A 23118-nucleotide genomic window follows, 5' to 3' on the forward strand; every position below is an offset into this window, starting at 1 on the left:
TAAGGATTCCGTGAGGAGGGTAGGAGCGTCATATCAAAGGAGGTAGTTCTGGTTCAGAAAAAAGGATCACGCCTTCCAGACGTGTTCTGGTTATTTTATTATTGTCTTGATGGTTTAGAGTATCAGAGTAAGTATGATATCGCGAGATTCACTTCTTCCTTTGATAGTATTCTCACTGGAAATAACAGCATCGACAATTGCTCGTGTCGGTATAAGAACCATAATTGTAGAGCTGTACAGTCACAGAAATCTCCATCTGAAAAACGTTCTATCAAAATCTCTAATATTCTATATTTATTCTATCTATCCTTTCTTATCATTGCTTGTTGGTCACTGTCCATACAATCAACCGATTTCCCCTGTATGTCCAACTTCTCTACAAACCCTCTCCTATAGCGTCTGCCGCATCATCTGCCAATTTCCCCATTACCTTCCACCACCATTCTGGACTTGTCCCATCCGCATGTTTGGCTGCAGGTCTAGATACTTGAGAGAGGTATCCATATAAACCTTGATCTTTAATCGCTCTCATAGCTACTTTTGATCCCAGACCAACTGCCGTTAATCCACCTATAGGAAGGAACAACCATACGTATCCTAGAGCCGCCAATGATGACGGAATAAATTTGATCTTCTCATCTGCCGAGCCTACCACCACATACCATACCCATATCATATCATATCAGCTGACGTGTGTTTCCACGTAATCTTCACATAAGGGATTTACGTACCATCGTCTGGGAAGCCTCCTGTTATGTTATAAGCCATCCATTTACCAGGATGAATCTCTTGAACACCATGTGCGAATTTTTCAGCTCTATCGGCATCGTAACAATGAGCACAAGCCCAAACTACGTCTGCGATATTGGCAGCTGCGCTTGCTCTTGATAAAGCGGCTTCTACACCCCCTTGATAGGCATACCACCCTTCTGTAGTTCTTGGACTTTCATAATTCCAATAGAAAGAAGGAGCAAGTTCGACGGCTATGGCCAAAGCCTCCGCTACGCTCATATCGTGTGTCCTAGTCACAAAATTGTCGTATAAATCGGGTTGAGAAGTTTCGAAAGCTTGATCCAATGTTGATAATTTTGCTTCTCGCTTCCATTCCTCCCTGTTGGACTTCCCCTCTGCATGTACAAAATGGCGGGGAAGTGGAACGGTAGCTCCTAGAATGAATGGCCTGTCTCTCTTGTCGATAGTTGAAGTGATATGAGTAGCTGTTTCCGCATCTGTCCTTGCAATTGATACCACTTCAGATCTGCGTCAGTGAGTGTCAGCTCAGTCTAAGCACGAGCTCATTCAACAAAATAAGAAAGAGTGACATACCCCATAATGTCTAGTTGTAGTTTGGCAGCAACGAGTCTCTTCAAATATTCATTTGTTGGAACTAAAACACTTGATAAACCATCTTTACCATCATGTCTCTTCACACCTGAAACTAGATCATCTATATGAAACCCTGACACACCACATTGAACGAATAATTTAACGAGTTTCATTACTGCTGTATGTTGGCCATGACCAGAATCGGCATCTGCTATAATTGGTATTAATGGAATATCTTCTTTACCACTTTTATTCACTCGGGATGTACGTGAATGTAATAACTGTGATCGATATATCGTAGATACCTTCTTGGGTACTGTATCGTACGTATAATCGGCCTTGTACAAGAAAAGGAAATGGTCAGTAAAGATGATCCATGTCAAAAGTGAAGAGCTCGATTTTTTTGTACACTTACAAGATCAGGTCCAGGATCATCAGTAGCTGTATCTGTATTTGCTGACATGCCACCAGACACATAAAGGGTTTCTAAGTATATCCGCGTTATAACGTCAGTACCAATACTAATCACACCTTATATCACACATTTTTCTTTTGTAATTTGGTCTACTCACCAAATCCAGCTTCGGCCATGACTTGAGCAGTGACAGGATCAATGACACTAGTAGTCAGATTCACAGATTTATCTTTCTGTACTCTTCCAAATATTGATCTCAATTTGATAGCCATAGCATTTGAATGATGGTTTTCCGGGAAGACATCTCTCAGTGAAGCTATTGTATCGGCTGAATAAGGTCTTTTGATCGAATTTTGAGTAGAGGAAGACCACCATCTTTCTATCGCATCAGGACTCAGCCAATCTTCGTCTGACATCTCGGGGGGCTTATGAATGTTCCGTGGATGATGTGTCTGTCGATGGGCGTTGTTAGAGAGACTGATTTGTGGACAACATCATCGCCTTCGTACGCATACATTTTGGCAAGTGTTCACGGTTATCCCACACTTTAAGCGCGGTTATTTCCGAACTCGCATAATCTGAACACCCCTGGCAATTTCGGAGCTTCGGAGCGATTTAAGCTTAATAACAACTGCCATTAGCCAGACAGCTTATGTCATATCGTTCGCAAAATGGCTAAGTTGAGTGAAGCTAAGATCAAAGTTCGTACGAGAAGAGCTATGGATTGCATCTGACTCTGTAAGGCTTCGTGTCGACAATGAAGTGAGATTGTGAGAATCGAGAATAGCAAACATCTTACATATAGAATGAAAGATCTGAATTTGACATCGAGAAATGGGATGAATATTTAAATAGATATATAGATAGGTTGTAGAGGAGATTGTCCGTTCTGTATGAATCTTACTTCGATGGTATATATATATATATATATATATACTTATATTTCTACCTATAGTTCTTTCAATCGAATTCGATCTTTGTCTCTCCCGACGATAAACCACAACAGTCGACCCCAGTTATCCTAATTCCCTCCCTTTCTCCGTCGATATATGGAAGAGGAGTTTAGAAAAGAGCAGCCACACCAGCACCGAAAGTACCAATGACGACAGCGGCACCAGTCAGCCATTCTGCACCGGCAGCGAGAGGGATGACTGATCCAGCACCGTTTTCAGTCGAGTTTCCACCGGTGGAGTTTTTACCAGAAGTGGAGTTTGAACCACTTGTGCCAGTCGCAGTTGCTGCTGAGGAAGTAGCTGATTTAGCTCCTGTTCCAGTCGCAGTAGTGACCGCTCCAGCAGCACCGGATTCCGCAGACGATACAGCGCCGGCAGCTCCAGATGCAGCTGAGGCTACTCCTGAAGAAGCGGCTGAAGCGGCACCTCCAGCAGCTGAAGATACAGCAGAAGAAGCTCCTGATACAGCGGAAGATACAGCGGAGGAAGCACTGGCTACCGCTCCTGAAGCGGTCTCTTCAGCACCTTCAGCAGCTGAAGACGCTCCAGAAGCTGCTCCCTCGACGGCGGATGAGGCTCCTGTAGCAGCACCCTCAGCAGCGGATGAGGCTCCTGATGCACCAGCTTCGACGGGGGTTCTGTGGAAAGAGATGACAGTCAGCTGAATAATTACGTTCGGGGGATTTGGGTATACACGAGGGATCATTGTGGAAGACAACAAGATCAATGGTTTGGAGATTGAAAGAAGGGACCAAATTCGAATGGTAGTGATTTCAAATATCAGTGATACTCACGACTCAGATCCGTTCTCGTTTTGAGCAGCCACGGAAGCAGCCAAAGCACCAAAGAGGGCGGTGAGGAGCAAAGAGTTTTCGAATCGCATATTGATTGAGTGGTTGAGTAATTGATAATAAAAACAGATATTAGGTGATCTGATTCGATATGATTCGATTGGATTTGGTTGGTTGTCTTCTCAAAAGATAACTTTGGTAATCTGTTTATATATCGATTTGATTGATTCTGTTCTTTGAAATGAATGAAGATGAAAAAGAAAAGGAAAAGTGGCGAGGTCTCGACTGAGATGCTTAATATACCATTTTTCAGATGGAATTCTACTGTCAACTGAGCCACCGTCCGAAGAAACAAAGTACAAAGCGATGATTGAACAAAGGATCTCACAGGGTCCAAGGAGACAATTCCATCCCCCTTATCTGCACTTACCAATCCGCCGTGCTGCCCGTTTCAAGGGGGGCAGATAGCTCAAAGGATCCTCAAGCCCGCAGTCTCCAAAATTCAGTAGCGAGGATGTGAGACATAAAGGTGGGCCCGAGGAGTCAATCAGTCAATCTACTGATGATTGACTCTGTTACATTGTTCATTTACAAAGGGGCCTTTTGCATATAACGCAATATCACGCATCTGCAGATTGAAAGGGGCTGCTTGACTTGTCAAGAATGGCTGATGATGGTGTCGTTTTCATATCACACTCAGACGTTGAGATCCGGGGTGGGAAAACACCTAGATGAAACGTGATTGATCACTCTCAAATTATAGGCAATGTTCCTGCATTTCAGCATTGCCTGTATCCGCAGTCAAATCCAGCTGGAACATGAACTATGCATAGTATGATGCGAATGACTCTGCTGAGCGCATCGCTCGATAAACGTGGCGAAAATTTTAGATTTCCTTTGACAAACTGAATGCTATGTAATTTGGTCTTATGCTATGCCCAATACTTAAAACGGAACGTGGAGAGAGTCAGAGAAAGAAAGAAATAGAAACTGTGGTCGAACACCAGTACTTTTGTGGTACTGCTGATGTACGATATGAGCTGTGAAATCAAATCTGAAAAGGCGATTCACGGTACTCACTGAGTCCTTTGTACCATTTGTCCACCTACTGGACGTGAGGAGGCACAGGTCCCATCATATACCCAAGTCCACCGTAGTGGTAAGGGTATTCCATGGGCACTGAGGGTATTATGCAGTCGTTAGCTTTCTTGTGACACACGCTTGGGATGATGGACAGCTCACCGAAATTATATGGGTTGTATTCTCCTTGGTGAGATGACCAAGCGATAGCTGGGTCTAATACGGAGCCTTGAATCAAATTCGGTGCTATAGGAGATGACTGAGCAATGTTGAGAAGACTTACCGACGGGGATCAGCCCACCATCCATCTGAGGCTGTAAGGGAATAGGGCTAAAATTGTCCGTACTGGAAGTACGAGAATTCGGTTGACCGTTGCCGAGGCTGCCTTGAATTGCGGTTCGAGAAGTAGGTCGAACTCGGTTGAAATTGACTCCACCGTGAGCGTTGGTAGGTTGTCGGACTGTGCTGTGGATCGCAGTACTCAAAGGTCTGACCGAGGGGAATTCTAAGTTATTCGCCGTATTTTGAGTTTTGCTTCCATCAGGCAAACAATACGGCACGACATACTTACCTTGATTGCCGGGATGAAGTGGATTTCCATAAGCCCAAGTAGCCAACGCGGAAGGGACCTTCTTTCCTTGAAACATACTATGAGGCAACGATAAGTCTTACTGCCCCGTTGACGGATCGATCGACACCGACACTTACTTGGCTTGAAAGTGCTCATTGAGCTTGATTGCATTCTCTTTGGTATGACAGATCACGGTAGCTTGTCTGAAACAGTAGAATGGACGATTTAGTAAGCGAGACATCCTCTAGCGTGAGTCTGAAGGCAAGGCTCACCCTTTACTTTTGCCGTTGACCTTGTGTTCGAGGAAATGAACATCGGTGTGTTTTATTTGAATTCCAAGTTGCTTACAGAGAAGCACAAGGTGCAGGTCGGATGTCCACTGGAGATACTCGTTATTTACTATTCTCATATGACTTACCAAGGATAAATGGGCTAACTCACCCAATGAAGATCGTGGATGATAACGGAATCGATATCTTCTGAGCTTGGATCAAGACCGACAAGCTTCTTACTACCGGCTACAGGAAGGGGAACTTGCGTAGTTGACATCCTACCAAAAGGACGAGGTGGTGGAGCCTATTCGAGTGTCGGCATGTCAGATCGAGGGCAAAGTAACGGTCGATGGCAATGTGTGGGCTGATTGAGAGAGACAATATGGAGGTAGTGATGAGTGAAGTCAAAACTTACACCTTGAGTCCAAGCTTGCTTAGATTCAAACGACGATGGTTTATTAGTCATAGCCATCTAGGACGAAGGTAGAGTGATCATCAGCTGACGCTCATCGTTCATGGTTCAGGAGAATGACTGGAGGATGAGGGGTGAAGCTATGATTTGCCACCCTATCAAAGAAGAGGAAAATGAGGGGATCAAGGAGTATTATGATAATGAAGGATCTTGGAGTGATAGAGTACCGGCAAGGTGAAGCACATGCAGTCAATTGAAAGTAGCAGGATGTACATATTGTCCTTTTTGGAAGATATGGTTGATAGAGAGTAACAAGTAGAATTGCATTTGTGCTCACCTCAGCTCTAGGATGAATAGGGTAACTCATTTCAGCTTCGATTCAACGATTAAGTGATCTATATCAAGATTGGCCAAAGATTCCTTACTGGAATATCAAATTGCGTATAGGAAAGAATCGTGTTAATCGATTGATGATAAGCTGGAATGAAGAAAGAAAGAAAAAGAAAAAGAGTCATTTTGCAAGTACGTTGCTGTTTTATATGTTGAATATTGTCTCAAGAGTTGTTTCACTCAGAAAGCGAGTGGACAACCTCCACCTTTTTCAACTGGGGATTATCAAATGACCTGATTTGAGGTGTACGTAATCCTGGTACGTCTTTGGTCAATACCTGATGGTTACAAGCCAGTCAAACTTCTCGAATGATTTACAGGCAGTGACTGTTCTGCAATCTGAATAATGGAGGACATTTGAACAATCCACACCATACCTATAGTTAATTTTGCTTGGCAAGAATGATTCGGAAATCCTATCGTCACATTCACTGACATTACACTGAGACATAGGTATAAGATGTCTGTAATTAGAACATATCCACAAATCTCTTTGTACATGAATACCTATTTGATCCCGCCAAAAAGGATCTCAGCTTAAATCCCACTCCTCTGAAGTATAGGATCAACTCACCATTCCCAATCAAAGTTATTTCCTTGGTCACACCAACAATTTCCTCTAGTATGAGCTTCACCTTGAGGACAATGCTAGATGCATTTGTCAGCTTCGTGCGCAACATCGCCCACGGAATCACGAGTAGGTCGTTCACCCACCTGGAATGGTTCATGCCTATAACCAATATCCTCAAACCAATGTATTTGTTCTTTCTTAGCGAATAGAGCAGCTCCAATTGAATGCACAGGTGCGTCACCCCATCTCTCATAGTAAAATCCTCCTTTCTTATCAAGATAATCGAAAAATTCCGTATATGGCTCTGCTCTCCAGAAATTCAGATCACCTGCCGTAAAATAGTGTACGATCAGCGAAACTTGTTTTACACCTGTGGTTCAGAAAACCTGAAAAAAACATACCGATCTCAAAGTTGGACCAGACTATTACGGGTCGACGAATCAGCTCTAATCCCGCTCAAAACCTGACTCCTAGTAACGGTGACTCACAGTGACACTTGTTGTATGTCTCCCCACCATCATCACTCAAGAATTGCATTGCATTACCTTCAGGGAGATAGTCAGGATGTTCTTGAACGAATTCTGCGAGTTGCAATCTCACATTTGTCAGCACATGATTCTTACAGTATCGTAAATATAGATACGATCTGGACTAACCTTTTACGGCATCCCATAGTGTTGGAATAGTCTCAATATATTCGTAAAGCGAAAGTGTAAAACCGTAAACTTTCTTTTCATCTTGCATGACCAAGAAAGGGTCATAGTCTGTAATAGAATTCCTTGCGTTAGCGCATACGTCATACGCTTCATGACACGATGGAATAGTACACACTGAGATCACAGAAGAACTTGACGGAGGGTTCAATGCGCCAGTAATAATCATAATCTGCCAAAAGAGGATGATGATAGAAGAACTGACGGAAGTCATGTCAGCTTGTCAATCGCATAGAGGGAAGCATGCGAGCCGTCAACAATGACACTCACACCAGAGTTAAATCGACACATATTCCTGTACGGAACGGAATGGCCGTATATGACTTTCTTTCGAATCATCTCTTCTCTTGCCTTTGAAGCTTTATCTTCATCGATCCTACCATTTTTAAATGTCTATGAGCTCATCATTTCTTCTGAGTGGTTGATAGATACCTGGCCATCTTCGAAATTCCACAGAACGGGCGAAAGACTCACCATTCAGGTTGATACCAATGATCTGGTGCAATCTTTCCATAATGACATTTGCCTTTAGTCATTGATTGTGTATATCGTTTAAATTCATCTGAGAAATCCTCCTCATTTAGGAAAACATAATCGTATTTTGCCCAATGGTTGAATCTATCTTCCATCTGTCTCATTGAATCTAGGAATGGCCAAAGATCCGAGTTACGCGCTGTACACGATGTCAGCACAACGAGAAAATGTCCCGAATATTGATGAGGGTGATCGAGAACGTGAAAGGCGAAAAGATGTAGAAGAGCATAGCTTACCTAGTACGACGAAAACAGCATTGGCTCTTCTTCTTTCATCTATGACAGCTCCATTTTCCCTTAAGTCATCTGCAGAAGGTAATCCATCTCCACCCCAGACAGGTACTGCTGAATCAGGAGGAGTTTGACCTGCTTTCCATCCTCCAGCAGGTAAAAGGTTGAAAGGTGATGTTGATGCTCGATACGTAGGATGAATGGATGCGAGAAGATGCAGCAGGAACTAATTCCAAGGTGGTCAATCAGCATTTCGTCGCAAGGCGGGACTTATCTCCAAACGTTGTAAGATGACCCACAATGAATCCACCGGCTATACCGATATATTTCCATCTAGGGATCATCATTTTGCCTAGAATATCGTCGACAGAGTTCTACAATTCTTGAAGGTGGGATGCGCTGTGGAGAGTTATTTAGTATTAATGGCAAAATCCAAGTATGGAAGTTGGATAAAGAGACCCTTTGTATTGATGAATGATTCGTGCGCAGCTACCGTCCTTTGCCCAAAATATTGACCTTTCTGGAGCAGTAGATATTTGACAAATGTCGATGTCAGAAGTGAATCCCTCCTCTATCACAAAGCGACTGCCAGCTGATACTGATGTTATTGAAACTTATGTGTATTTTCGAAGGTAAGAAGACCAAGGGACCGCACGAATTTTCGCCAAGACAGAGACTGTTGAACGATTTCTCGTGAAGAAAAGTATCACACAGTGATTTTCGGTGATGAACAGATAGTGTCCAGTGGGAGAAAGGATGAGCCACTTTGAACAGCTAGTAGTCTACACGAGCTGTTATGGAGGTGATCGGTGTGGACTGATCTTTCCTTTCAATTCGACTGTGGAATATGATCTGAGAGGATAGACCTGGTGACTGCGATTGAATATTTCCAAACTAAAGTTCAAAGCAGTGAGACAGAAGTTGATCGTGACTGACACGTGAATGAGATGCGGAGTCTCCACTACCATTTGAGAACATCTGACGGGATCAAATTGGACGATGAGGATGATCTTGGGATAAAAAGAGATAAAATCAGGAGACGTGGTATTGGTTGATTACGTATGCACAAATGGGGTAATGTCCTTGATTTGTTCTGGACAAAATGATTGGTGTTATTCGCTTCCACTCTATGGGACTGTAATTGCATTTGTCGAGACAAGGTTCAAGCTACACTCCAGGAAGAGGCGCTAATGTTTGACGTGACGATCGATTTTCTGTAGGTTTCGTCTTCGTTCCGGTTGATTTCATGTCATTTCATCTTTCTGAACGTAAGGCACTTTCTCTCCACCATTTATCAACGTGTTCATGTTCCGGCTTCACCTTTAATTTAACAGGTAGGTATCGTTCCACGCGTGCATAGAAAAATGACGCGTCTGAAGTTCATCCTAAGTAAGGTTTTGACAGAATGAAATGATTTGGAACGGAAGCCATTATGTGAACCCTGAATGCTAGGGTGGGGGATTTATTCAGGATAAATGTATGTGACATATCTCTTTTCTCGCGACTGATCTTCTTTTTTTTATTGATTTTCCTCGTACTTTTCTTCCTATGTTTCGCTTTTGATAGTTTCTTCTTTTCCTACGCGTAGAAAGAACCCCTTCATATTACGGATATATCTAGGATCGATTAACCTTTATCTTTACACCAGATATCCCCCTTGGATACTTTGCCTCAGTCTGGGAACATGTGCTGACGTTGGAATTAAAGGGAAAACAAATACAAAACCCTTGTGACGAACGCTAAGGATGGGGGAAGACTCCCAACGATTCTCCTTGATATACACTTTCATACTGGCTTTAACCTGCTGTTTATATGGGATGGATGTCAACAACGCCAAGTTGTTTACGTCCGTATAGTCAATCATATCATGACCTGACCAAACGACTCCACAATGAAATGTAGGAAAAAAAGCAAATAACGCACTACACGGTATCTACACTGATTAATTTGTATGATATTGATAAAAAGGAACTAACCCTTCATGATTCATCCCATCTGATCTTCATCGTATATTCCTTTCCATTCAACCAAAATAAAGTCCAAAAACACAAGTATATCATCCTTCCGTATCTTACCATCTTGATCCCTTATAACGATTTCCTTAAGATACTTACTCTGACACACAGACCACACACACATATCCCACCTGCGGATCTATAACGACAAGAAAACCTCTTTGTGACCACTGGTTGATCAATATAACAAAGATTCTTATCGATAACACGTCCCAATCGACACTCATTTTTACAGCAACGTTATACACAACATAAACCGATTGGCAAAAACCCCTCAAAGATTAGTATTCCTATCCCGTGAGTATACCCATACGGTATCTGTGGTATCTTTCGACCTCGATCTGATCAAGAGTCATTCGAGTATCTCTGTCAAAGCTGACTACTCGATATCCTCTCGTAGACAATGCCGCGAATTCCCGTACGAACAACACCTTATCATGCATTACCTCGATGTACAAGACATTACAAGTCTAAAAGAGATTTGATCTTGAGAGCATTAGGTAAAGCATCTTTCATCAATGGAAGTCAATTTGTCATAGCTTGGATCTCACCAAAAGGAGATACCGATATATTCGCTTCTGAATTATTACAATCTGCCGTTAAAGATAAAGAAGGTGGTGGTGTATTGAACAAGAAAGAATTAGAGAAAGAAGCAGCTCGAGTCAAACAAGAGATGGTACGAAGATGGGATGAAATCAGACGGATGGAAGAGAAAGGTGAAGTACCTACATTGGATGAAGATTCTTTAGCTATGAACGAAGGTGAAGTTGAAGAAGATGTAGAAGGTGAAGTTGAGGGTGAAAATGATGAAGAATTAGATGGAGACAAAACTTTAGTCGATGAAGTAGATTTGAGTAATTTGGATACTCCATTAAAATTAGTAAACGGTACTACTGGTTTAGGAATTTCAACAAAGAGACTTTCACCTTTAACTGGAACTGGATCAGGAACTGGATCAGGAATGTATTCAACTTTTTCAACGACAAATTCTTTAACACCTAGATCATCAACTCCAATCTCACCAATGCAAACCATAATTTTGAAACCAAATGAAATCGAAAACTTTTATATGGAAAGATTTACGAATTTACAACAACAGACATGTAAATTAGTTGTTAAAGCTTGGATTAAAATTATTGAACCTAAGAAGCAAATGAAGTTCCCTTATAACAAAGGCGAAGAATTCAAACCTTCTTGGTGGCCTGAAGGAGTTAAACATAGAGAACCAGATCACCTTCCAAAAGATGGTAAGTTCATTGTTCTTGCATCAGCCACTTTTTCCGCGTCATATCAACTTGATTATACTGACATCGTCCTACTTTAATAGAACGGAAGTTACTTTTGATATCGATTATCCGAAACGCTTCAGTCAACGTTGCAAGACTTCAATTATCGACTGCTGAAACCAGCGCTTTGATATCAGCATCTAAGCTTGCTATCCTTAGAGAAATCTACATCGTCGCCAAAGAAGAAGAAAGAAGGAGACAAATGGGTGATACTACTTCCGATTTGATTATCGAATTACCAATCATCCCTCAACAAACTTCAAATGGATCACCCGAACCTGCTGTAAAGAATGAAAAACGATCACATTCACTCATGTCAATATCTGAAGATAACAAGGAAAATATCAATACTTATGAATTGGCAATCACCGCGAATGGACAAGGTTATCCCACACATGTAGGAAAAAAACATAAATCGCATCCTAGATTACCTGCATTGAGTCTTTCAAATCATCAACAACAGTTGCAACAAGCTCAACAAGCTCAACAACAATTACAGCAACAACAACATCAACAGTACGATTCGCCTTATACTACATCACCTTCACCATTCGCATATGCACCTCAACCTCAACATCATCAACACCAACACCAACACAATCAACATTTACAAGCTCATGTATGGGGTGAAACTAGAATCAATTCAGCTACTTCATCTACGAATTCACACTTATCTCCTTATGCTTATGCTACTTCTGATGTGCATTCGAATTACTCTGATTCAAACTCGAATTCAAATTCACGTTCACCTAATCCTGATTCAAATAACGGTAGCCAAAGACAATATCAAAATCAACATCATTTAGCACCTTTATTGAATATAAATACGAATACTCATTCACATTCACATTCACCTACACCTACAACGATTGATTCACCTGCTTTCCCACATTCAGCTACCATTCAAACAGCTCCTGGATCAGCACCTTATTATCCTCAACAACAACAACAAAGATCAAATCAAGGTGGTTATATGCAACAACAGCAAATGGAATATTTACATCAACATCAACATCAACTTCAACACCATCAACAACAACAACAGCCAAACGAAACTTATGGTTATCCATCACCTTATTTGACTGACGCTTGGGACGGTCAATACCAACAGACAGTGTGAGATTTGACTGTTATTGTAGACTGAAGTGAATTATGATTGATCTGTTTTTGTTGATCATCTGTTTGTAATATTGTTTTTTCGTAATATTCTGTTCGTAGTCTATCTTTTCTGGAATCTTGGGGTTATGTGCGAGCTGCGTGCTGTGCTAGCTGTTCAGTCTGAATCATGTTTCTGATATTTTCTTTGTTGGACAATATACATTATTCTTTCATATCCTTATAACGAAATACTCCTTTGATACAAGCAAGTAAATACCATATCCTCATTTTACTCAACTCAATGCCTTTAACGAAATGTCATTCCCATACCGATATCTTCTTCATGAAACTCTGCAACATGTCTTACAAATTGATCAAAGTTACAGTAAGTAGAGCATATATTGTGCATATCCCAGTAAGATGGTACTAATATGAGAAGATGAAGGAATGTATATATCTGTATTTTATCTATATGTGTTCGTAATTTGCATGATATGGTATTGTATCCACAGATCGTATCTAAATTGGACGAGGTCCCTAAAGTGAGAGGTTGTATTTCATATGCAATAAAAATGGGTTTGTCGTATTCTATATGAGAGACTGAGGTAAAGAGATGTATACAACTTATGTGAGAGGACCAAGATCGGATCGCCTTCAATGAGCCACGATAGGAGCGGGTTTTAATACTCTTTCTAATTCGATTCTTTCTTTCTCCCTACTTCCCTTCTTCTTTCTTTTCAGATCTTTCACAGTGATTGAACCCGACTCCTCGAGTTTCTCCCTTAATATTCCTTCATCCCTGAGATTTAATACATCATGATATGATCCTAAACTTTTACCATGTAGAACCAATTGAGGTAGCTCTTGTGTATCCAACAATCTGGCTAGTAGAGGTGTGATCGTTGAATGATCCTTTCTTTGATCGACATCGATCACTAAAGGTGCAGGAGTAATTTTGTATTCTGCCAACATCCTTTTAACTTCTCTATGCCATGGATCCCTCATTTTACCAATCAAAATGATTGGGTACATTGCGTTGATATCGTTTTGGAGAAGAGCCAGATCTTCCTTGGCATTAGGATGAGTGGGATCGAAATCCAACACGATGTTTGGGTTTAGAGTTTTAGTAGGATCAAGTGCCGGAAGCGCGTTGGATGTGGTAGAAGTAACAAACTATAGGATAAACCGGCAAAATCGTGTAAGCCAATCGCCAATCGTAGACCATTCGTCCAGTTCTAGAATGTAAAGCTCCACTTACGCTGATCAAAGCTGCCAACTCTTCCTGCTCGTTCTCGAATTGTAATCCTTTTCTGAGAGGTACGATACTTTGAACAGCAGCTTCTGCTTGACGAGCGTGATCAATCTCTTCTGACATGATCAAGGGATGTTGATCACCTGTTTGGGCCAGAGGGGAATACCTTCTATCAGATGCAAGATCTCTCTGATGTAAAATGTGGTCCATGTGATTCGCCTGTGTTATCGCTCGGTTCATGAAAACCAAAGTCAGAGTGAAGAGACATACTCCAACCAATAAAAATGGTCGAAGTCGCCTAGGAATCCGAAGTAGATAAGATAGTGATGTTGAATAAGATGGATTGTCAGTTCCATACGGATTGGTTATGGGATGAGTTTTGGTCTATAAGGGTTTGGCAGTCAGCTTTGACTAGCTCTCCATATGATCTGGGATTCAAGACGTAAACTGACTATTGAATTATAAGCGAAGTAGTCCCTTCTGTTTTTACCATCCAGAGGATGACCTTTGGGAGTATGAGCTGGACTGGGTGGGCTAACAGTCAAGCTTGTTGTTTCGGGTATACTGTACATTTTGGATCGAAGGGGATTATGAGGAGGTAGTAAAGCGAACCTCGAAGAAGTAGTCGCGGAGGGAATGATGAGTTTAGGTGTAGGTTGTTGTGACATTGAAGAAAGCATTGAATGATCAGAGCCCATTTTGGGTGTAGACATGATAGTTGGGTCAGGACCTGTGGGAGTTAAGATGGAAGTGGAACTTGCAGGTGATAGATCTTCGTGATCGTCTTCAGGTAAAAGCGGTGGTAAGCTCATTGGTGAATTCAATCCGATCGAGGACGATGCTGAAGATGACGAAGAATTGTTATTTGAGTTCGATGATCGATGTGTGTTGTATCGATAACCGTATGGGTGAGGAACAGAACATTGGTTTTCCTGGTTGCCGTACGACATTTTGGTCGCAAATTCTGATGGGGGTGGTGAAAGAGGTGGTGTGTGTGGAAGAGTATAGGTATGATACGTTCTTTGTAGACGATGATTTTGAGACTATATCAAGATGGATCAAAGTGAGAAGAAGGAATATCGTTATCAGCTCAGTTACTTCAGACCGCAAGAAGGTAAGAGAAGCTGTTCCACCAAGGAGAAAGAAGTGAAAAATAAGAAAATATATGAGTAAGAAAGGAGAAAGGAAAAGGAGGGGTTCGAAAAGATTTATATGGAAAAAGTCTAAGAGAAAGGGGGGTTCCCTTTTCGCGAAGTATATCGTTATATCGTGTCCGATCATTGATTGTCTACACAGCAAAAAAGGTCCTCATAGCGTTGAAAGCGTGAGAACGAGGAATGATACGCGGTGATCAAGAAAGGGAGGAAAGTGACAAAAGAAAAGGGTTCAATGGTGTGTGAAAAGGGCGTCATGATTGGAATGTGATGGATTTGATGGTTTGATGAACAATGACAAATGAAAGAATGTTTTATTTTCTTGTTGATGAGTGATTGATGGGCGAAGGTTTGATGAAAAAAAACAGATGATCATAGCGCATCATCATCAAAACCACAATACCCATTATCTCTCTCTCTCTCTCGCTCCCCTCCCATTTAAAAGTTGGAAACCAAAGATAAGGGTAAATCAGAAGACAATCGATCAAAGGGATGTATTTTGTGTTTTGGTGTTTCAGATTGACTCGGCGATGATGATGATGATGATTATAGCGATCAAAGCGTAGAAAGTTGCATTTGATTCGAACATTCGCTCGGACCCATCGGACTATGATTATCCCCGGCGGTAGGTTCAATCCACTCGCTTCCGGTCCAGGGTGGGAAAAGGGGGGAAGTTAATGGATCCTTTCCTTGCTAGATCACTGGTAATAGTCGGTACCGAACAACAGGTATAGATCTTAAAGTGGAGAAGTGGCCTTGAAGAGTACCCCAGAACAAGAACAAAAGGCGAAGGTAGAATAGGAATAAAACCGAAAACGTAGATGCAGGGGTGTTGGAAAACCGGAATAGCAAGTGGGTAACAGAATGACTTACCATATCAGTGTTACAGATCTTTTGATCTTCTTTGTGCTTTCTCACTGTCTTGGTTCCGTTTCTTTCTGATAATCGATTCTTCGTTAATTGACTGTTGGTTGGAGGGTTAACACACTAGGATGTAGAATGTGTTTGATCGATCGATGTATATATGATTGGGCGTAGAAGAGTATTCGTTTGTGTTTCGATATTCGAGGACTGTATTTATATTTCGTACACACAGACTATTTAGCTGATCAGATCGTTTTCACCGTCGATAGACTAGTCAAAGCCACCGTGATTGATCTGAGAGTGATGGTATAACCATATAACAAGACATGTGAAGGAAGAAATCATTTTGTATTCAAGTGGTAGTGGGGATGATTACACAATGCAATGAAATGAATGAATGAAAGGTGACTCAAGTGTAGGATGTTTTTGTTATACTCACCAATTCAGATCCGGTATCCCCTTTGGATTGTTTTTATTGGTGGTTTGAGATGTGCCTTGTTCAATTAAATCGAGGAACAGACAAGTGGGCGTGACGACCTGGTACCTGGAGTTATTCACTAGCTTCACTTTGATATAAGGAGAACAGGGTAAGAGGTTATTCTGAATAGGTGTGTATCCGTGTCGTTTCGTTCCCCTGTTGTACCAATCGTTTGGTGTAGTGAAAGTCTGGTCTTGTACAGACACAGAGCGGTTTATCCTTGTGATCGAAAGACAGAAATTCCAATTTCTAATTCAGTTCAAGATTCCAGTCGAGAATGAAATATTTCTGTGAAACGATGATTGTCTCTGCTTGTTCTTCACACGGGGAAACGAGAACCAAATAGTCGTGTTTCACCTTTTTATCTTTTGAGTATTATCGAGTGAGATTCTGATCTTTGTGAATGGAGAACAAGATCAACTTGAGAGATTCAAATCTTTTCGTACTGATGGTGGAATGGTTCAATTTCGCCATCATACATTTCTTGACCTCTTTGACCACGTATATATAAAATTAGCACGGAAGTCGATGGATCCCATATGTCACAGCTACAACTATCTCGTTTTTTTGGGCGTTTTACCTGAGATCCCACATATCTCGGATAAAGTTCTTGCACTGAAAGTTGTCATGATCCGGGTTCAGGTCCACGTTCAAGTTTAAGTTCAGGGGATTTTGATTCTTTCCCAACTCTTCTTTTAGTTTTTATTCGGTATCTGGTGAGACAAGGGGATTTTACAAGATCCCTAAATCTGCGCAGAACTGCGACCGGAAGATCGGGAGAGAAGTGGTGGTTTCGGCGAGTGGGTTTACGGAAAGATTTCTTGGATTCCCTTAACTTACTATGTATAACGAACGGTGCGTACTATTCCGTGCATCTTTCTAGGAACTACAGTAACGCTTTGATATCGAGCTAGAGGTGCTCGCTTGGCACAGAGGAGAGTCTCTCAGGCTTCTGGATACTGACCTTCATTCTGCAAGGAAGAGTATGAGAATCGTATATAAATCAAGTTATACCGAAACAGAATGATGTCTTGAATCTAAAATAAACATTCTCAATTTTCCAACGTTTTCTAACTTTTTCTAACTTTAGGCAATAAGCCCCTGCCATGCCGTTCCCGCTCTTCTCACGTGAATGGTTTGTTCCCATATATTCCTAACGACCAAAAGATAGAGTAATGGTGGGAGAAGAAAAGAAAGCCACTGATATCACCTATTCCGGCTTATCGGAGGATTTATTCCTAACATTCCTATCGGCATCTGTACACAATTACGTTTTTACGTTTCTACGTTTTTACGTTTTCTTCGAACCTGTTTTTTTCTGTGTGATCTTAGTTAGTTTTACAGGTATTCACGATGTCTCGTATCGGAAACGACCTTGTGATCGAATGAATGTAACAGGTATGCTATGCTTCCTATAACCAGTATCGCTCTCATTCCAAAAAAACTATTTTGAACGGGATTTTCCCTTTGCTACTTGTTGCTACAGTTTTTTCTGATCGCAAGGAGATTTTGGAAACACCGTTACTTATAATAACAGATCATCACCTTGAGAAAATATATCCGAGTCATATAACGAGAAATTGGCATTTTTGTAGACTTCCCGGTATGCAGGGAAAGTTTTCATCAACAGCATTGCCCAGCATATACCAACATGTTGGCTCACAGCTAGCTTGATGGTGCGGGAAGTGGAAAGCTTAATGACAGCGAATCAAAAATGGTGTTCCCGACGAAGAAATGCAAGATCGCAAAAAAGTGTTGGGTGAGTTCAAGAAGTCTAATTCTACGGAAAACCTACAATAACTCATGTGTAAATAAAATAAGCATTCCGCCTCGAAACACTCACATGTTTGTGTAACTTTTATGCTCCTCACGTGGTGGCTGATGTCTAAGATTGTAAAGTGGCTTTCAGCCTTTAAAAAGAGGTGAGAAAAAGGTACAATGTATCTGTTTTTAACCCTTCATCCGACTCTATTCTTGAATTCAACTCATCAGAAAGTACAGTATCAGTTCAGCGTAATAATAGCGTTACTTGTGGCTTGCCAGACCTTGGAGGCGTAAATTCTCACAGACTCGACTTTGTAGATAAGGAAAAATCCTACAGGACCACAGGCACGAGGTTGTCACCAACATCTCGGTTTATCTTTCCTACTATGAAATGGCTTGTTATCGTAGTCATTTCCGAAACTACAATCTTACTGCGCTGCGTACGCCAAGTGGATTACCTAGCTATGCAGTTCTTCTCTCGACCTCTTCACTGATGCACGCATACCGACCACATCGTTTGGACCAGTCATGCTCGCCAGCGTCTCTCTTGCGCTGCAATGCTGCATACACTGAATGATATAGTGACCGTCAATTGTTGATCTCCCGGATTCACCAGCTAGTATAGTATTGCTGCGATGGAAAGAGATTAATCGTTAATGACTCATTTGTCTTAGTGGTAACGACGAAAAATCCATCTGAAATTTGTATTTATCAAAAACTCAGCTCGTACCACTAGCAATTTCATTGACACAGTCTTCCACGAATGAAGGTTGTCATATCATATTCGATTGCTTGTCCATCTTCGAATAATGCAGACGTCAACGAGTTCGTATCAAGGACGTCGTTTTGTATGTAGCGCATGAATACCCTGTACGGTTAGCTATTAACACTTCCATCAAGTTGAGAGGCATATGATTCACTGTGAGCCTATCCATGAGCTTAGTGGGGAAATTGGCAGTTTGCTCACAAGTAGCTGACCAGGTGTGGAGGGTTAGCTTTGCCAAGATGTTTGGAGATTTGCCAATAGGTACCGTATTCATACTGACAATGAATTGTGACTGCCAATTTATCGAGTCATTCACCATCGTCTTAAGGCCAAAGTAGGAGACGAGTAGAACATTCCCATTATTCAGAATGACGCCTTAGCTCTGCTGTAAGAGCGAATGGAATACGGAACATTCACGTTTGAGAGCGACATGCCATATTCGCCGTACAAGAAGGTTCAATTCATCTCCCATCTCCCATCTCCCATCTCTATGTCATAGCAGGTGCGTTCTTGTACTCCGGAATATCGGTAAGCCGATCGCCGATCGGTCTAATCCGATGACGCTGTACTCGTGAGTATATTATCACTCACTGTCTTGTCGCATGTGAATGAGGGGATTGATCAGAGTCGGTCGTATCCGAATCATCCCATTTCTGTTCATTTTTGGGACATCAGGGTACTGTACTTCTGTTCTTTGAAGAACGATCCAATTTCTCTGTTGTTTTCCCTTTGACCCGAACGCACAATGGGACGGGTGATGAACTTTGTCAAATTCCAGAACCCCTACATTTATTGTTTAGAACCGGAGTACCCTGTGGGGAAAGGAGGGAGAGGTGAGGCATTTGATAACGAAAATCAACATACATTTTTCTTGATGAAAGATATTTGATCATTTATCGAAAAGAAGATTTGAGTGGAGGCGCGTATATGATCATGTAAAAATTGTGTTCATATGATGGCATGAGATGTGATTGCTGTTCTAGCCGCATACAATAATACGCGATTGCTCTTGACGTTGAGTTCTGGTGGCTATATACAAACTGGAAAGCTTTCCCTCATTTAACAAAGTGGGGAAGATTAGTATAACAGAAGAATCAGGTAAAGAAAAAGTGATTTTCTCTTTTTAAGCTTGAAGGTTGTATTCGTAAAATTGCGTTATCGATCTAGACATTCGTGAGTAAAGATCATACTCGTAATCATGGAAAGCACTCCACATGATGATAGAATCTGTCATAGAATCGTTAGGAGGAAATCACATCATCATATTATTACAGTCGATAAATTCTTTTTTGTTCATCTCCATTTGTTGAACAGAGACGTAATAGTTGTCGAATGAATAAACCTTTACATAGAAGGGGAAATACGGATCCTCAAAAAAGATCAACAATACCTATCCCTATTGCAATTTACAATCAACGTCAAGATCAACATCAAAATCAAAATCAAAATTCACGTAACAAGATGATGATTACTACTAGTACTAGTCCAACTTCACCTTCAAGTTCGAGACTGAAAAGTCAAACTCCATTACCGTTCTCCCAAATAGCTGTTCTGATGGGTGTCAGATTGGCTGAACCTAGTAAGTTGTTCTCTTGACCTATACATCTCCAACTTTACTGTGAACGATGAATTAAATGATTTAGTTACTGATACCTGGGTGTATGATCAGTTGCATATACAGGTATGATCATTACCATTTATCGTCAATCCAATGATGGTATCACTGACGCATCTACGATCATGGAATAATAGTCATCTTCCCATTCGTAAACCAAATGGTGGAAGAGCTGGGAGTGACAGATAATCCTGATCGTGTAGGGTTCTATTCCGGTTTAGTTGTAGGTTATAATCGAGCGTTTGAACAGCTGGCGCAACTCCCTTCATTTGATTGATGGCTAATTGATATCAATGCAGGAATCAGTCTTCGCGTTTGTACAGTTCTTCACAGTGTATCACTGGGCTAAAATGTCGGAGTGAGTACAACATTCCATACTTCACGTATCGCCGTTGAGCGCTAGAATAACTCACTGATTGATTTGAGATGTTCATGACATAGTAAAGTGGGAAGGAAACCAGTGATATTGTTCGGTTTGATCGGAGTGGTGATATCGGGGTCTTTATTGTGAGTCGTACAAATCACCTGGCAGCCCTGAACATCAGCTGACTGGACGAATTCATCAAGTGGTCTAGCAACGTCTTTCTGGATGATGATTTTCTTTCGATGTCTAAGTGGGGCACTGAATGGGAATGTAGCGGTAAGTATTGCATCCCAAAGAGAGGTGGAGATTTAGATGGCTTATATTGCTGCGCGATGGAATCAGGTGGTTAGAGCGGCTATTGGTGATGTAACAGATTCGACCAACTCAACAGAAGCCTTTGCAATGTATGGTTTAACGTGGACTGTAGGTGCTATTATTGGGTGAGCTAGATTGCTTCGGTCTCTTGCAGCAAGAGTAATAATCCCAGATAAGCTGACATTTTGCGATTGGCTGTAGAAACGCATTGGGGGGCGGACTATCGCATCCATACGAAAGATTTCCGAGCTGGTTTGGTTCCTTTGAGATATTCAGAATACATCCTTACCTTTTACGTACGTGTCACCAACATGTACTGAGCATGTTTCTTGGGGTGTGGACTATAAGCTGATTAACATCAAAATTGCATACACAGCATGTCTAGTAACAGCCGGTGGAACTTTGATTGGCATCATATTTTGTCTAGTATTTTATCAAGAATCATTACCTTCTATATCCCATTCCAATAATTCATCAAGAAGACCATTATCATTCCCTCTCCTCTCCTTCAAATCCTTCAAAGGGCATAAACGACATTTTTCAAGTAGTTCATTAGTATCCGAAGCCGAAACTTTAGTGGATGGAAATAACGATGATTCATCAAGGGATATATTATCGAAATTACCAAGAGGTGAAGATGGTCCTGAACCAGAATATCATCACTCAATTGGATCCGGACAAGGTAAACAAGGTCCCGAATGGGGATTTTGGAGATTGATGGAAATTAGAAAAGTTAGAGTAATGGCTGCTACTGGATTCTTGAATGCGTAAGTCTTCACATCACATCACACATAGATGGTCCCGTCGAGATTCCGTGGACAGATAAACGTATTGACATGAACACTTGTTTTGAATTGGTTTAGATTCGTTCAAGGGGCTTGGGGAGCTGCGTCACTTTTGTTTTTCTTTGATCGAAATAAGTGAGTTTGGAAAAACGTGCTTCATACAATCCAAGATGAAATAGCTGATAATATCCTGCTTTATAGTGGTTTATCCATGTCGGTGAGTATTCTCTCAGAGCGTGATTGCGGTGCGGCTCGTTAATTTCCCTCTTTCTTCTAGGCATCAGCAATAGGAACTGCTTTCGCAATCAACGGATTGTGGACAATATTATGTCAAATAATCTTATTAAATCGAATTAGACGTTGGTTAGGGATTTCTTTAGGATATAAGGTACTCACGATAGGATGGATATTCGTTTGGTTATTATTACCGACATTAAGAACGATTTTATTAGCTACTGAAGATCCATTACCCTCTCCAAACCCTTCGACTCAGTTTGGTAGTAACGACAAATTACAGTTTGGTGAAACCAGAGGATGGATAATTTCAATTTCGGTCAATTTATACCTATCTTTTGTAACTATAGTCAATATGACTGGTAGTTTATTGATGGTTCTGATTAATACTTCTGCTCCTGACAAGGCTGCTTTAGGTGCTATAAATGGTATAGCCACTGCTGTTGGTGTGAGTATTATTCTCCTAATTTTCGTCCCACAGTCTACTACTCGAGTTTTTTGTGTACAATGCCCATCAGTGAACGGAACGAAGGAAAGGTGGAGCTGATCTAATTCACAGTGTATGGCAAGAGTCATCGGTCCTTCATTGATATCAGCTTTATTCGCTTACTCGATGGACACGAACTTGCTAGGTGGAAGAGCATGGTGGATCTTCATGATTTTAATGTCTTTGGTCAATCTGGTAGTCTCATTTTTGGTCGACAAAGACGAGGTAGATGTCGCTTATTCGACGTCGACTGATGAAGTTTCGATGAGTCTCTTACAAGATCGAGAAGATGATGAAGAATCAACGACCTCTGTCGAAGGAGGTAGAAGGGAATTACCCATTTAGTCTTTTTCGAGGCAAGTCTTGAATACTGTATATCGATC

General features: G+C 41.3%; 7 protein-coding genes across 7 annotated transcripts; 2 read left to right on the plus strand and 5 right to left on the minus strand.

Moving 5' to 3' along the window:
• Window positions 1-376: 376 nt before the first annotated feature.
• IL334_004152 (isocitrate lyase) lies at window positions 377-2157 on the minus strand (the record flags this gene model as incomplete). The annotated part of the gene is made up of 5 exons (XM_062935875.1): window positions 377-648; window positions 732-1258; window positions 1327-1664; window positions 1742-1812; window positions 1899-2157. 5 exons carry the CDS (start codon window positions 2155-2157, stop codon window positions 377-379), a joined length of 1467 nt encoding a protein of 488 aa, XP_062791926.1.
• A 646-nt stretch (window positions 2158-2803) lies between these two features.
• On the minus strand, window positions 2804-3577 carry IL334_004153 (uncharacterized protein; the record flags this gene model as incomplete). The annotated part of the gene is made up of 2 exons (XM_062935876.1): window positions 2804-3332; window positions 3489-3577. 2 exons carry the CDS (start codon window positions 3575-3577, stop codon window positions 2804-2806), a joined length of 618 nt encoding a protein of 205 aa, XP_062791927.1.
• Window positions 3578-4590: 1013 nt separating this feature from the next.
• IL334_004154 (uncharacterized protein) lies at window positions 4591-6187 on the minus strand (the record flags this gene model as incomplete). Its single annotated transcript, XM_062935877.1, has 9 exons — window positions 4591-4664; window positions 4728-4781; window positions 4849-5070; window positions 5137-5213; window positions 5274-5339; window positions 5409-5515; window positions 5578-5712; window positions 5824-5880; window positions 6158-6187. 9 exons carry the CDS (start codon window positions 6185-6187, stop codon window positions 4591-4593), a joined length of 822 nt encoding a protein of 273 aa, XP_062791928.1.
• Window positions 6188-6680: 493 nt separating this feature from the next.
• IL334_004155 (uncharacterized protein) lies at window positions 6681-8605 on the minus strand (the record flags this gene model as incomplete). The annotated part of the gene is made up of 11 exons (XM_062935878.1): window positions 6681-6717; window positions 6785-6858; window positions 6925-7109; window positions 7183-7203; window positions 7270-7362; window positions 7438-7545; window positions 7613-7694; window positions 7765-7870; window positions 7969-8167; window positions 8265-8484; window positions 8558-8605. The coding sequence occupies 11 exons, from the start codon at window positions 8603-8605 to the stop codon at window positions 6681-6683; spliced, it is 1173 nt and encodes a 390-aa protein (XP_062791929.1).
• A 2071-nt stretch (window positions 8606-10676) lies between these two features.
• On the plus strand, window positions 10677-12679 carry IL334_004156 (uncharacterized protein; the record flags this gene model as incomplete). Its single annotated transcript, XM_062935879.1, has 2 exons — window positions 10677-11520; window positions 11601-12679. The coding sequence occupies 2 exons, from the start codon at window positions 10677-10679 to the stop codon at window positions 12677-12679; spliced, it is 1923 nt and encodes a 640-aa protein (XP_062791930.1).
• A 632-nt stretch (window positions 12680-13311) lies between these two features.
• IL334_004157 (uncharacterized protein) lies at window positions 13312-14859 on the minus strand (the record flags this gene model as incomplete). Its single annotated transcript, XM_062935880.1, has 3 exons — window positions 13312-13830; window positions 13916-14293; window positions 14362-14859. The coding sequence occupies 3 exons, from the start codon at window positions 14857-14859 to the stop codon at window positions 13312-13314; spliced, it is 1395 nt and encodes a 464-aa protein (XP_062791931.1).
• Window positions 14860-20267: 5408 nt separating this feature from the next.
• Window positions 20268-23080, plus strand: IL334_004158 (uncharacterized protein; the record flags this gene model as incomplete). The annotated part of the gene is made up of 12 exons (XM_062935881.1): window positions 20268-20514; window positions 20688-20773; window positions 20850-20908; window positions 20992-21057; window positions 21118-21190; window positions 21257-21354; window positions 21431-21525; window positions 21606-21996; window positions 22093-22149; window positions 22216-22231; window positions 22292-22696; window positions 22808-23080. 12 exons carry the CDS (start codon window positions 20268-20270, stop codon window positions 23078-23080), a joined length of 1866 nt encoding a protein of 621 aa, XP_062791932.1.
• Between the last annotated feature and the right edge of the window lie 38 nt (window positions 23081-23118).

Source organism: Kwoniella shivajii, chromosome 5, assembly GCF_035658355.1.
Source record: "Kwoniella shivajii chromosome 5, complete sequence".
NCBI classification, from domain to species: Eukaryota; Fungi; Basidiomycota; class Tremellomycetes; order Tremellales; family Cryptococcaceae; genus Kwoniella; species Kwoniella shivajii.